The following is a 15,915-nucleotide window of genomic DNA, read 5'->3' as shown; positions in this document are numbered from 1 at the left end:
CATCCCTGATGGAGTGTGTGCGTACTGTTTAAGCTGGCACATCTTGAGCGCCGGCCTCACACTTGTGCAGATCAGCCTGGTTTTTCCTCTTCCATTTAGGATACAGGGGAATATTTATTTTTTTATTTTTTATTTTTTTTATTTATTTATTTTTTTGCAAAAATATTAAAATAAATTAAATCACACGAGGGGTTAATTTAATTCACTCTGTCCTGAGTGGCTTCATAAACATGTTAAGATAACTAACATCTAGTTTAGTTATTTTACATACTTTGGTTCTGTGAATGACTTTTTTTCAAGTGGTGAAAAAGATTATCATTGAAAAAGAGTAGTTTTTAAATCCAGTAACAGTATGTACCGTTTTTATTTTCCTAACACTGTTCCCTGTGACCCTTTGTGAAAGAGTTTAAAAACATTGATAAATTTTCACGATGCCTCACACTAACATCAGCATGAATCACATATTTGACATTTCAGTATTGTTATTAAAATAACCTTCAACAATTATGATTCAGTTCCTTGTGGCTGCAAGGAACTGAATCCTAAAAAGTTTTACAGATTTTAATTTGCCTGTTTATTTTCTAGCAGCAGCAACTCTTGTCGTGGTGGTTCACATATTTTGCATTTTTTAAATTTTATTTATCACCTACACTTTTAGAGAATTAGTTTCCTGCTTTGAATTGCCTGCCTTTTAATCTGCAAGTTCCAGCGACTAAAGAATACAACAAATAAGCACAGATGGAACTTGCTATCACAGCTAGCAGCAGGGAAACACCTGGGAAATCTATGCCACAGCAAAGAGAAGCATCCCTAACCTAGCTAACAGCAGGAGGAAACCTAGCTAGAAGCAGGAGAAAACCTAGCTAGCAGCAGGAGGAAAACCTAGCTAACAGCAGGAGGAAACCTAGCTAAAAGCAGGAGAAAACCTAGCTAAAAGCAGGAGGAAAACTAGCTAAAAGCAGGAGGAAAACTAGCTAACAGCAGGAGAAAACCTAGCTAGTAGCAGGAGAAAACCTAGCTAGCAGCAGGAGAAAACCTAGCTAGCAGCAGGAGGAAAACCTAGCTATCAGCAGGAAGAAACCTGGCTAACAGCAGGAGAAAACCTAGCTAGCAGCAGGAGGAAAACCTAGCTATCAGCAGGAAGAAACCTAGCTAGCAGCAGGAGGAAAACCTAGCTAACAGCAGGAGGAAAACCTAGCTAACAGCAGGAGGAAACCTAGCTAACAGCAGGAAGAAACCTAGCTAACAGCAGGAGTAAAACTAGTTAACAGCAGGAGGAAAACTAGAAAACTAGCTAACAGCAGGAGAAAACCTAGCCATTGTAGCCAAAGGCAGGAGAAAACATAGCTAACAGTAGGAACACACTTAGCTAAAAGCCAAAAGAGTGAAAAAACTGTCATTTTTCCCCTTCATTAGATGTTGAAAGAATTTTGGTTCCAGTGAGACGATAATACCTGCTGAAATGTTCTTATGTTAAACAAAATTACTAAATATTGGAAAGTATCTTGTCCTGTTGAACATTTACACAGAGATAACTGCAGCCACTAAATCTGTTATTACCATAATCTGTGAATTCAGTGAGATATACAATTATTATTTTTATTTTTTAATGAAAATTAATTTATAATATACTCTATTCTGACATTCTGCTGCCATCATATGAAAATGACTCTTTGATACCAAATGCTACATCTCATCTGCATGTTATAATTAGTTTGCATTGTTAGTTTCAGTGTTGAACTGAGTTGTTGGTTTTGTTAAGCTTGAATTGTTTAGCATCTGTAACACAGCATGAAGGAGTTAGATTTGTCTTTGTATAATGATTCTAATGATTTTTCGACAGCTGTTGTCTCTCATTCTATTTGCGCTACATGTCCAAAAGAAGAAATTACCTAAAAATAATTTTTAAGAACCTGTTATATGTTGGTCTGTTGGCTAGATGTTTACATCTCCTGAAGCCCACTTGTGGTTAACATACTAAACTTATTGTTCATCTTAATGACAGCAGTTTGCCACCTCTCTATTTGTTCTTCTTCATCTGAACTCTTGGTGACTTCAGTTGACAGCAGGCCAGCTTGGCTGCAAGGCTTATCTCAGCCTGTTAGCATTTCATTAGCACGTGCCCCGGTCTGTCCTCTGCCCGGACGCTGGCAGGACACGATGCTCGCTGTACCTGTGCCAAGTAGGTGTGTTATTACTGAATAGAGATCCTTGATGGGGGACCAGGCTTCAGTTTTCTAAATAATTTGAAGCTAAAATTGCAAAGATAGTCCTAAAAAGGCTACAAGAGGAGTTTAAACATGTTTGCAACAAATATGCAAATAATTTAGATAAAAGGTTTCATCTTTTATATTGTTTTTTTGTTCAATTCTCCTTATTGTAATACAGTTTGTGGTGTTTTTCAGGTGCAATCTGCATCAGTATTTCTCATTTTTACATGTTGGATCATTGCAGTCACTAGAATAAAAAGCGCTGGAAAAACAAAACTTATAAAATATTAACTTATAACGTGTTCAGTCCATTGGATAAACCTTACTCTCTTTATGTTTTCAGTCCAACAGGCAGCCTGTCAAACTCAACCTGCTCACCTGCCAGGTGAAGCCGAGCTCTGAGGACAGGAAATGCTTTGATCTAATTTCTCGTAAGTTTTTTAAAAAATCTTAAATTCTTCTGCTTACCTGAACCGGTTAGAAATGTGCATACAGAAAGGAGAAAAGTAATTTTTACTTTAAATTCTGGATAAATATTAGTTTGAAAAATTGAACTGGCATTGCTTTTTCAAGAAAGAAATCTGTGATTTATTGTTTTCATTGTGAAATAAATTTCTTCAAGTTTCAGTGCTTTTTGAAATGATAAATATTTAACCGTAAAGTAATAAAAAAAACTAAAGTCTTCCTTTGTTACACAGTATCTCAGGGTTAATAGATACTTATGTTTATAATTAACCCAGATATTATTAGTTTTTGGATTCAAATTATAGTTTGACACAAGCTGTATGCTTTTGAATTGTAAATTTTAACTTTTTCATTGATAGACAATAAAACAAACATCTTGAATATTCCTCAGCTGTTCAAGAACATTATTTATTATCTCTGTTTTGTTGAAAAATTCCTTAGGGAGGAGAATGAATGTGTGCAAAACATTTTCTCTCTGATTCATGTGACATTTCTGAACAGTTTAACTTGTGGATGCTGCTCGTTGTGTTGCAAAATGCAAAACATTGGATTTGCATGCTTGACATCCTGGTCTGTGGTCTCTGCAGATAACCGGACTTATCACTTCCAAGCTGAAGACGAACAAGAGTTTGTCATGTAAGTATTGAAAAAATAAAAAATAATAATCCCATCTGGTAATCTGGGTTTTTGACCAACTTCTCATACAGTTTCAATTTAAAAAACTGGTAAAATCCAGAGTTTTTCTTACACAGGAACCATTTTATTTGTTAAATAAAACTATTACAAGGATTTTAACCACATTTTCAGTGCAAAATGTTACTGTCGATTACTACAGCAGTCTCAAATAGCGCCGAATAGATGGCAAATGCAAATAAGACGCAGTCGCAGGCACACCACATGCGACCAATCAACGGCGGTTTTAGTTTCATTAGATAAACCAGATAAAATGCTCAACAGTTTTGTTACATTGTAAGTTAGAACTATGGTGAAGGCAGAACCGTTTAAGAAGATATAGTAAAAGAAGAGGCGGTTGTTTTAGTAAATAGTAAAAGTTCTGATGCATCTGGAAACAGTTTTCATGCATAATGAGGATGTTATCAATAGCTCTGCCAGATTCTTGATGGTTTAAAACCGCCGACTGACTTTAAAACACCTTGACAGCAGCAGCTGGTGCTGCTTTCGTTTCCACATTAAGGCATTTTATAAACAGTGGAGGTCTTCACACATGAATATCTTTATCTCTCCTGAGTATTTGTAAGTGTAATAATGCTGTTTCACAAATATTATCTTCAATTTTACTTTGCTACTTTAATCCGTTGTGATTTTAAAACGATTTTTTTACAGAATATTTTAATATTCGCCATTCTGCTTCTTGAAGAAGCTAATTATAGCCGGCTTATCTTCACAGGAAATCATACTACAGTCAGCAGCTATAAAAAAAAAACTGCTAACATAAATAAACCGCCATGTGAGACAAAGGTATAGGAATCTCCTGTCAATTTGCTGACTGAAAGTGTTCAGAAACAGATGGGGGAGGGGCAGCACTATGGCATGGTATGCTCCTTTCATTCCAGCACTTTCTGTTGAATCTCATTAAAATAACTTTAGATCTCTTAACAGTTTTGAAACTTTTTACCCATGTGACACTTTTGCCTCACATGTCGACATCATCAGACGGCATGTTGGGTAAATAAAGCTCCAGTTCTCCACGTTTGATTCTGTATCACCAGCTTAGTCAGCCTGTCGTATCTTATTCTGGGTCAGTTGATCCTTTAACATGTGACAAACAAAAACGACACTAAAACTATTTGATTGTGACTTTATTTCACAGCTGAATATCACACTCTTGATCCCTATAGACATGCACTATTCAATCCATACAAAGCATGAAAGACGTGAGAGGAGTTGATGCTCCTCAAACTACAGTGGATTTCCGGATAACGCCTTTTACATTTAGCAAATGGGAGTTTGGTAACACTTTATTTGAAGGGATGTGCATAAGACTGACATGTAACTGTCATCAACATGATTTAACATCTGTTATAAAGGAGTATTGTCAACTGTTGTTGACACTTTTAATGGACTTTATATATAAGTTTTAATGCAAATTTACTTTAAGTGTCATTATTTACCAAACAGTGCAAAGTTGACACTTTTAACGCAACTTTTAAGGCAACTTTGCACTAAAAGTGTCATTATTTACTGAATGACAACAGTCATAAACATTCATGAAGAGTCATTTATGTTCATATGAAGTGTTAAGTCATGTTTATGCTCAACGTTTCAAATTTTTACTTAAGTCAGAAGAGTTGGCTGAAAACCCATTATCATCTATTCTAACTTTTATAACTGAATGTCTTTAGTTTGTTTTGTTTTTACTAACACTGAGTCAGCAGTTGTAGAGTATGCACACTATTTGAAGGAGTGTGCATAAGACTGACATGACGCTGTCATGAACATTTAATGAATGCTTACAGCTGTTGTCATGAAGTGTCTTGGTAAATAATAACCCTATTACTGCAAAGTTGCATTAAAAGTCCATTAATAGTGTCAACTTTGCATTAAAAGTGTCATTATTTACCGAATGACACGTCATGACAGCAGTTATAAACATTCAAGCAGACTCCTTCATGTTGATAACAGATGTTATCTCAGTCTTATGCACATCCCTGTAAGTAAAGTGCTACCCGTTTATCTTCTGGCATACTCATTTCTTTTTTTCTGATCACGTGAAACTGTGTTCATCCTTTTCGATGCATATGCTCTCTGCTGTTTCCCGTCATAAACTCCAAATGAAGCGCCTGCATGTTACTGGGACAGAAATGTCCACTGTCCCACTGCTTGTGCACCCACCCAATGCCTCAGCTGGATTAGAAGCACATTAAACTTCACATTTTAATTCAGCTGCTCCTTAAAATGGCCCCATTTCTTCACACATCTACATGTAATCTAACAGATCTGTTTGCGCCCATTCTGTGGGGGCTCCTCACAGCTTTAGAGGCGTAACAAATGGAGTCCAAATGTCAGTCTCATTAAGCTCTGTGTGTATACATGTGCGGTGAGCGATGAAGGGTTAGCGCTGTGCACAGGGCATGTTTGAAAGGGAGCTACAGTGCTTCCTGTCTGAGTGATGGGTAGTGACCACAGTTTTGCGTGGGTGTTTCTTTTTGAGCCAGTTGACCTTGTTCTCAGGGAAAAATAAACCTGCAAGCAGAAATAGACTGGAGGCAAGAAAATAATATTCAGAAGTTAAGAGTTCAAATAGCTTTGCTCTTCTTAAAATGTTAGTTTTTCTCCTATTTTCTTTACGTTGTCTAAACAAAGGGAGTTTAGAGTAGGTTATGAAAGTCTATTTCATTTGTTTGCAGTGAGACTTTCGTCTTAGTTTATAGGTGTCTTGATGGGTTAGAAATACAGTTTATTGTCCCACAGCAGGGAAATTCATAACATAAGAAAATAAATGCATACTCTGACTAAATTAACCTGAGTAGGTTAATTTAGAAAGGAAAATGCTCAAGATTTGCATTAAAAAAAGCAAGAAGAAGTGAGAAACTGTCCAAATAATAGCCGCAGAGTTGCAAAAACTCATTGAGTTTGTTGGGATGGTTTTAAAGTCTTAGAGCTGATCAGAGGAAGGATCTGTGATCATGCTTCTTTTTGCACCCAGGATGTAACAGCCTGTCTCTAAATGAGCTTTTTCAAAGATTGTGCTTTCACTTCTTTTCTGTTCTGCTGATGACCGTTTCTTTAAAATAAACTACTCAGATTTATCATGAAATCAAGCATTAAACGCTCCTAAAGGATCAGTTCAGTTTGTTCCAGACTTGATCATTACAATGACATTTCTGCCTACTTTTACTTCGTGCCAACACGTCTCACTTTTGCACATCAGTTTATTTCTCTTACTAGTGAAATATTTTGATGAATAAAAATAAAATTTTTTAAAGACTTAATGTTGCAGTTTTTGCATATGAAATATAAACTGTAAAACTGTCAATTACCTGCTGATAGATATTTCTTGCCATTACAATTACATTCCTTGAAAATGGTCTCAAAACATAAATATTATTGTTTATTGGAAAATGTGTGAAGTGCAGATCTGAGTATCTGGCTGAATAGAAGCCATGAAGGACTGTTTATATAAACATGCAATGTTTATCAGATGATGGCAAAATAAAAAATGATGCAATTTGTTTCTGTTTATGTTCTAACTTTTACTCTTCAGGACAATAATTCTGTCCCGTCTTGCAGATGGATCTCCGTGCTAACCAACAGCAAGGAGGAGGCTCTGAACATGGCTTTCCGAGGAGAGCAGAGCAGCGGCGGGGAGGACGGATTAGAGGACTTGACTAAAGCCATCATAGAAGACGTGCTGCGCATGCCAGGCAACGAGATCTGCTGCGACTGCGGAGCTGCAGGTCTGTGCTGCTGCTGCCGCTGTCCACAGAGACACAGACGGTGCTGAGTCGAGCCTCACCTTGTCCTGAGAAGATGAACCAGCTTCCTCCTCTGAGCTGTTAGCTGGAAATGTTTTATTTAGATCCACAAGGCACTTTTGCTGCGTCACAGTTCGCTCTGTCTGACTGCAGATCCCCTGCAGTCCTGAACAGAGAACCTAAATATTATACTCAAGTAAAAGTAGCACTACTTCAATATATTAAGAAGTAAGAGTAAAATGTATTTGGTAAACAGTCTACTCTAGTCTTCTGTAACTGATGAAATTATCAGTCATTTAATATTTAAAAATTACATTATAAGATGGACCAAAATATAAAGTTAAGTAGAATTCTTTGTATTTTCAGGACAAACATGACAATAATTTATATAAGTAACAAAAAATAACAAAACCAGGCAAAAGAAAATTTTCCTAAATCAGTTTCTTTTATTAAAAACTTTAACAAAATCTGTAGGTGTGAAGTTTTGGTTAAACTATATTTGTTTTTCATTCAGTGGGTAGAAAATCCGGAAATTTTACTCAAGTAAAAGTAAAAAAGTATGTGTAGCTAATCAAATTATCGATCATTTAATGTTTGAAAATTACATTATAGATGGACCAAAATATAAAGTTAAGTGGACATTTTGATTTTTTAAGGAACAAAATGCCAAAAGTAACAAAATTGGATTTTTAAAAATTTTCCCAAATCAGTTTTTTCAATAAAAAAAACTTATAAAACTTTAACAAAAACTGCAGGTGTGTGTCTGTGTCTGGTGAATTTTTGGTTAAAACATGTTTGTTTCTCATTCAGTGGGTAAAAAATCCAAAATATTACTCAAGTAAGAGTACAGATACTTCATAATAAAATTACTCAAATAAAAGCAAAAAGTAATTTAAAAAAAAGAAGTTACTCAAGTAAATGTAATTGAGTAAATGAATAAACCAGAGTGTGAATGCTAAAGCTGTTAGCATGAAGCGTTAGCTCTCTGGAGGCCTGCAGAATTTCATGTTTCTGACAGTGAACAAACACATTGCATGTTTGCATACACAGATCCACACACACCATCAGCAGCTTTCTGACTGACCGAAGGCAGGATTTTAAGCTCTGAAGGAGAAAAAAGCAACATTTCAAGGCTCGAGAAACAACAACATTACATCACTTTGTTACATAAGTCACACACGCGACGCCGACCCCTGCAATTTGAGGGGAGGGGAGGCAATTTGTCGCGTCTGTGCTCTTGTTGCTGCATCCATCGATACGCCCAGATTTGGTTGTAAATGTGTTGCAGATGTCTCGTTTTCTTAATGAGATTCAACCACTAGTGTTGCTTTTCTCCTCTTAGCATCGCGCTACCTTCGGTAGAGAAGAAAGAGGTTGTCATTGAAGCTGAGATCCTGCTCTTCTTCCTGTGTGTGATTTGCAGCGTCAGAGGTCACCCTGCAGTTATTCACTCATCGTGCTCAACATGCTCTCTGTGGCTAGCATCTGGTCGTCGTGTTTATCTGGTCGACTCGTTTCTTTTTGAGCTTTTTCTGCTGTTTTCACTGAATCACAGAGTTGGGAGATGATTGAGTTATAGCTGGCTAACATAGTGATGCTTACCTCGGTTAGTGCTTCACTGATGTTTGAGCTGTTCTTTTTAATTTGTGAGACCAGATGTTTCTGGTGGAGGGTTTAAATGTTGCTTGGTTACCAGTTGAACAAACATCTGGTGGCGGCAGAGATCAATGAAACTTCATCTGTTTCTAAAACAGGTTTTTATCTGTTATGACAAAATGAACAGCTAGAATAAACAAGGTTCATCCGTCCGTCCATCCATATAATTTTTAAATGTTTGACTGTGGAAGTATTTGTTGTTTTTTCATAGTTTTTCATCCCTTTAGAAACTGGCCAAAGGGGAATAAGAAAAACGCCTCTTCTTCTTCTTTTTTGACATGATTGGCAATCACGTTTCCTGGTGATCATGTTAGATGTCTGTTTGCTGTGTTAGCATCCAGATTTAGAAACCACTCCTCTGTTGAATTGTTGCGCAACATAAATATCGTAAGAGGAGAAGTGTGTGTATTAATCAAGCTGTCAAATCAACTCCTGCTTTTATTTTAGTCAGACACTGAAGGCCTCAGTTTGGAGTTGTTGTGTGTTAGGTTTGGATTTCTCACCATTTTCTGGCAACTCGTTTCATATTCTGCAGTGAATTGTTGTTGCTGCTCAGGCTGACGGACGAATCGATCTCTGGTCATTGCAGAGCCGAAGTGGCTGTCCACCAACCTGGGGATCCTGACCTGCATCGAATGCTCTGGGATCCACCGTGAGATGGGCGTCCACATCTCCCGCATCCAGTCCATGGAGCTGGACAAGCTGGGGACCTCAGAGCTGTTGGTGAGGCTCAGTAATCATTGATTATTGATTTATGTTCATCTATGGCCATGCTGCTTTTTACTAATATAAGACATGAATCCATCCATCCATCCATCCATCCATCCATCCATCCATCCATCCATCCATCCATCCATCCATCCATCCATCCATCCATCCATCCATCCATCCATCCATCCATCCATCCATCCATCCATCCATCCATCCATCCATCCATTCTTCCATCCATCCATCCATCCATCCATTACTGTCATCCATCCATCCATCCATCCATCCATCCATCCATCCATCCATCCATCCATCCATCCATCCATCCATCCATCCATCCATCCATCCATAGTAATTACAGCTTGTGAATTGTAATAACTTGATCTGACTGCATGTTTCTGTCTTTCTCTCAGTTGGCCAAGAATGTAGGAAACAGTAGTTTCAATGAAATCATGGAGGCCAACCTCCCCTCCCCTTCTCCGAAACCAAGCCCCTCAAGCGACATGTAAGTACTTCCTCCATCCGGGCGTCTCCTTCACAGAAAACCTTCTTGAGAAACTCGTCTTTGTCCTCAGGACGGTGAGGAAGGAGTTCATCAATGCCAAGTACGTGGACCACAAGTATGCGAGGAAGACTTGCACGTCGGCGGCGGCCAAGATGATCGAGTTGTTTGAGGCCATCCAGACCCGGGACCTGCTGGCTCTCATCCAGGTCTACGCCGAGGGGGTGGAGCTGATGGAGCCGCTGCCGGAGGCTGGACCGGTGAGTGGGACCGCTGCGTCACCGCTCGGCGTGTCCGGAGAGTCCTGTTGGCACATGAAGGCAAATGTTTCTGCACAACCATGTTTTTATTTTTCGTTCCATTTGGCTTTCTTAAGTCCTAGATCAAGCTGAAAGGCGAGTTCTGGAAATGAGCATTTCATTGAAAATGACGATTAACTTTTATTTTCCTTCTGTAGAGAAATGTTAGTTTAAGCCAGCTGATCCAGGCATATGAATTATTCAATCATTAAAAGTTAAAGTAGACTCAAGTGTTGTATTTAACTAGGTTCATCCAAAAATACCAAAGAAAGCATCTTAAGCATGCAGAGATTATGTATTATAGAACCAAGATAGGCTTCTTGTAAATCATAGAAATGCACAGACATATGTAATATATTCACTTAAAACTCCCAGCAGTCCACAGATCTCAGAGGGTTTCATCATTAAGCGACTTGAAAAACCCAACAATAAGACATTTTTACCAACTCCAGGAAAGAAATGGGTGTAAGCAACTGGAAAAAGTCTGAGTCATCTGACAGACTTTACCACAGCAGGTGCTGCTAGCCAGCAAACCGCTGCCACTTAGATCTGCAACATCTGTGCCGATTCCTTATTCCCTTAAATGGCGACACATGTGCTCTTGTGTCTGTTCTTTTCTTCTTTTATTTATTTTGCCGCACTGCCCGTTTGCTGCAGTTTGCTCTCCGTTTGCTCTCCGTTTGCGGCGCCTCTTCAGGCATTTAATGAAAGTTAAATAACGGGCGATGGAGACAGCACGCGTGATCAGATTTAATCCGACGTAAATGGGTCAGGGTTTTACAACGCCAACACGGTAGTTCCTCTGATTAAAAAATTAGGTGTGCGACGGTGCAGCAGAGTAACAAGGATGAGAGAGGATGTGATTTGGTGACGAAGGGAGTTGCTGCTGCTGCTGTCGTCTGCACTGTGAAGTCTGAGTCACCACTATCTGATCTGCTGCTGTCAGTAACTCCGATTGCTGCAAAGTGACATCCAAACCCCGGCTTTACGCGACTTAAAAAGGCTAGTCCATCCTTTGACCTTTTCAAAGGTGGATGCAGTAATTATTTTCTCATATTTCCATCCCTGTTTGTGAATTTAAAACCTTTTTAAAGGCAAAATTTTGCAAAAACTCAGCTTTAACAAAGCAGAATTGCTATTTTTAGGAGCCATTTTGTTTACTGCAGTTTGTTTAAATCCTCAAACAACCTCTCACACACACACACACACGTGCACACACACATACACACACACACACACACACACATACACCAGAATACAGAATGGATGTTGCCTCAGTGTGGCTCTGTTGTGTTTGATGGCCCCCTGCAGGAAGTTGGAGAGACAGCTCTTCACTACGCCGTCCGGACTGCCGACCAGACCTCACTGCATCTGGTGGACTTCCTTGTGCAGAACAGGTAGCAAAAAATTAATCCACACATGTGGATTAACTCTATATGTGCAAGAGAAGGAAAACTTGTCTGCAGAAACAAATCGTATTAGTCTCTTTATATATATATATATATATATATATATATATATATATATATATATATATATATATATATATATATAAAAAGCTGAAGAGCAGAGGTAGGCTTAGTGCTGCTCTGCTCAGATTCCCACAGGGCAAAAAGAAATGGGTCAAGCTCTTGCTCTCTGCTTTAATTTATTCCCTTTTTCCAATTGCTCATCCACCACAGACTTAAAGCTTTAAATAATAACCTCTCTTATTGAATGTAATTTCTTAAAATGTTGCATAATTACATGTCAGACGGACACAAAAAGTGAGGAATCAGAGTGTTTTTTCCTGCAGTGGTAACCTGGATAAGCAGACCGATTGGGGGAACACCGCCCTTCATTACTGCTGCATCTACGAAAAGCCCGAGTGCCTCAAGTTGCTCCTGAGAGGCAAGCCGGCCACCGACATCGGTGAGTCACGCTCATCCTCTGCCGTCTGTGCGCGCGCACCAGCCTCAAAGTGTTAATCATTTTCTTCTTTTTTTTTTTTTTTTTTGCGTCTTTCCCCTTCCTCAGCCAATCAGAACGGAGAGACGGCCCTGGATGTTGCCAGGCAACTGAGGAACACTCAGTGCGAGGAGGCAGTAAGTGCAGCTGGAAACGATGGACGTCGGAGGAGAAAATACAAAAATAAACCCTCCGGTTAAAGCCATGAAAACACACTATAAACATAAACATCAGTTTGGTTAAGTTAGAGATTTTTGGAGCTTAAAACAAACCAGATAGGATTGATGCTGAGGAGAAATGGAGGTGTTTAGACAGAACACTAGATGGCAGTGTTGAGTCTGTGCTGAGCCTCAGGCAACTGGGACAACAGAGTGGAAGAAATTGTTAATGTGCTTGTAATTAATGCAAATATGAGCAGACTGTTTTATACCCACTGTATGTAGAATTTAAAATACATTTTACATTTATTTTTTTAGACATACAAAAGTATTCACACACCCTTATTTTGCCTAGTTGCAGCAAACTTCAATGTATTTTGTATTTTACCAACACAAAATAGTGCTTGATTGTGAATTGGACAAAAAATAAATAAATTTTACAACACGAAACACTAATCAACATTCTGAAGTGTAAAGACGGCACTTTTTGTTGATATTTGTGTTTTTATGAAGATCTTTGAACTGCCTTGTTGCTGAAATATGCAACTCATATAAACTTGATTGGTTGATTTATTCACAAATATACAGCTGAAAAGTGTGGCATGCATTTGTATTGAGCCCCTTTTATTTTAACATCACTAGTATTAGTTCTGCAACTGTAGATACCTTCATCCTAAAACATGGTGATGAAAGTATCATGCTGTGGCTTTACTTTAACATTTTCAGTATGCAGATTAACACATGGTAAAAGATTTGCAGCTACAATTGCAGAAACAGGAAGTTCTGGAGCTGGATACATATTTTTAGTTACAGAATTAAATGTTTAGAACTGTTTTTGTTTGTTTCCACTTGTTGCAACCCAGCTCATCAAGCTCCAACTGGTTCTAAAGGAAAGTGGTTTAATTGTTTGCTTTTGCCAGACAAAAATATAAGCAAACAATAAGACCAAGACCCTTGAAGTCTTCTCAATTATGCTGTACTTTGTGTTGATTTTTCACAAAATGCCACTAAATTCAGTGAATATAAAGAAGTTAGATATGTGTTAATACTTTTGCAGATCTAACTCATAATATTCCTATTGGCCTGAGCCTTTTACGTCTTTATTCACAGAAGACACGAAAGGTTGGGCTTTTCATGAAGCATAATTTTAGATGTTGATGTGAGTGTTTTTTTGCTTCTTTTCTCTGATTCAGCTCGTTCAGGCTGCAGAGGGGAAGTTCAATCCTCACATCCATGTGGAGTACGAGTGGAGCCTTAGACTGGAGGAGATGGACGAGAGCGACGACGACCTGGACGACAAGGTGATGAAGATACGGTGTTCATGTCTCCACATCTCCTGGTTTTAAGAAACTAAATTTAAAAATGGAAGCATAAAAATCAAGGCCAGGCCTTTCTGCCTTAATTTAGATTAATTAATTAAATAGATTTTAATGCATTAGAAATCTTCATACAATTATTTGCGTTTTTCTTTTGTACATATAAGAAGTATGAAGTGTTTTGGTTCTCGTGGTATTGTATTATTTCAGGTGGTGCGCTCCACATTTTTGCTCACTTGGACTTTCTGCTCCCATCCTCATGTACGACCTTAAATGAGTAAAGTTGTAATTAATAAATGTGATGGAAATCTATATTTCTAAATACAAAAAGAAATTAAAAAAAAGGTCCTGAGCAGGAACTTTGTGTTGTGTTTTTGGTACGGCCATAATCTGACGCACAAGCGGTATCCACAAACAACAGCGATGGACAAAGAAGCTGCGTTTCTTTCCGCATTGAGAGTTAAGTTTTGTTTCAAAAAATGATCTGATGTGGCGTTAGAAAGGGTATTGTTGTGTCAACATACAATGTTGAAACTCTTAATTTAATGCTGTCAATCGATTAAAACATTTAATCAGATTAGTCAAACTGCCTAAGTTTATAAGCACTAGATATAAATATGAACACAGTTGTGGTTCTTGCAGGAATGGTGTTCTGGACAAGCCACACTCCGACCAATTAAAATGCCAGAAATGATCTGTTTTCTTTTTTTAAGCAGAAAGTAGTTAATATAATCTCCCAGTATTCAACAGCAACTTAGGGAAACTTACTCCTCTGCATACAAGTAGCAGTCAACTTGTTCAGGGGACAACTGACAGAGAAGATATATTTTATATTCTAGTTCTTAATGCCTCAGTTTTCCAGGTTTTTATGTTCAGGAAGTCATTTTGAGACTGATCGGTGTCTTTGTCCGCGTTCCTCTCCAGCCCAGTCCCATCAAGAAGGACCGCTCTCCCAGGCCGCAGAGCTTCTGCCACTCCTCCAGCCTGTCGCCCCACGACAAGCTCTCCCTGCCAGGCTTCATCAGCCAGAGGGACAAGCAGCAGCGGCTCTCCTACAGCGCCTTCACCAACCAGATGTACAGCGCCTCCACCGACCTCAGCTCCTCCCCCGTGGCCGACGGGCCGCCGCTGCCGCCCAGGAACCAGGGCAAAGGTCAGACATGCCTGCTCCGAGAGCGTCCGCTGTTATTCCAGCCGGGTTTCAGAGTTTATCTGCTTTTTGAAATTCAAATTCAGGATCCTGCAGATATCGATGCAAATGTGAGCTTCTAATTCAAGGAGGCATAGAAGGCTGTGCACTGAAAAAACTCAAAATTTTACCAAGTGTTTTTGGTCAAGTTTATAGTCCAAATGTCTTAGAACGATTGAAATAAGACAAAACCGACAAGTAACTTTTTAGCAAGATATAGGAGCTTGTTTTAAGAAATAGTTCCTTAATATTGATGAAAAAGTTCTAGTTTTGCTTGTGAAATAATCGAGGGAGTGAAACAAGAACTTTTTTCATAAATATTAAGGAGTTATTGACTAAAAACAAGCTACTATATCCTATAAATTTACTTGCAAGTTACTTTTATCTCATTTAAATTCTACTAAAGTATTTACACTAGTAACTTCACCAAAAATATAGACTTTGTGTTTTTGCAGTGTGTGTTATTACTGTAGAGAGAATCTGTACATATATGGATTTATTATCAGGAGAGAATTAGCAGCAGGTTAGTGGGAAGTTTCCACTTTGCTCAGTCTCCACATACACATACACACACACACACACACACACACCCTGTAGTGGTATGCAGTTTGTCAACACACAGATCAGAGGGCGGAAATCAGGTGTCATTAGGATTACTTATAAAGTAAACTTGGAGGAAAACGCAGCCTCAGGAGAAGGCAGGTGATGATTGTGTTAAAGAAGGAACGCTGGAAACACACCTTGTCCAATTATGGTTGTTGTGCTGTCTCTGCAGTATTGCAATTAAAAATAACACTCTTCCCTCTGTCACAACATCATCAGTGTCAAAAACATCACAAAATGCTGCATAAGCCGTTTAATCTGTTGTTATTCCAGTGTCAGCTGCAGAGGAAAACAGACCTTTAAGCTTTAAGCTGCAGTTAATACAGTTGTATTAAAGACTTTCATTATAGTTCTTCTGTTTCTTTTTGAAGAGTTTTCTTTTTCACACCAGTTTTTCTTTTATTTAAAGCAACACTTTCTGTTTAT

At 38.4% G+C, this 15,915-nt stretch overlaps 1 protein-coding gene across 1 annotated transcript in view; it reads left to right on the top strand.

The window, feature by feature from the left end:
* Window positions 1-15,915, top strand: part of asap1b (ArfGAP with SH3 domain, ankyrin repeat and PH domain 1b) — a 63,574-nt gene that overhangs the window by 38,741 nt on the left and 8,918 nt on the right. The window contains exons 12-22 of the mRNA XM_088001185.1: window positions 2,554-2,641; window positions 3,263-3,311; window positions 6,927-7,093; window positions 9,357-9,490; window positions 9,889-9,980; window positions 10,051-10,237; window positions 11,588-11,673; window positions 12,072-12,187; window positions 12,293-12,360; window positions 13,575-13,682; window positions 14,622-14,850. Of these exons, the coding sequence (XP_087857311.1) occupies window positions 2,554-2,641; window positions 3,263-3,311; window positions 6,927-7,093; window positions 9,357-9,490; window positions 9,889-9,980; window positions 10,051-10,237; window positions 11,588-11,673; window positions 12,072-12,187; window positions 12,293-12,360; window positions 13,575-13,682; window positions 14,622-14,850 (1,324 nt within the window). The remainder of the gene's footprint in view (window positions 1-2,553; window positions 2,642-3,262; window positions 3,312-6,926; window positions 7,094-9,356; window positions 9,491-9,888; window positions 9,981-10,050; window positions 10,238-11,587; window positions 11,674-12,071; window positions 12,188-12,292; window positions 12,361-13,574; window positions 13,683-14,621; window positions 14,851-15,915) is intronic.

This window comes from Poecilia mexicana, unplaced genomic scaffold, assembly GCF_051168715.1.
Source record: "Poecilia mexicana isolate PSO_F unplaced genomic scaffold, ASM5116871v1 scaffold_20, whole genome shotgun sequence".
In the NCBI taxonomy this organism is placed as follows: Eukaryota; Metazoa; Chordata; class Actinopteri; order Cyprinodontiformes; family Poeciliidae; genus Poecilia; species Poecilia mexicana.
This window is presented reverse-complemented; position numbering and strand designations above follow the sequence as displayed.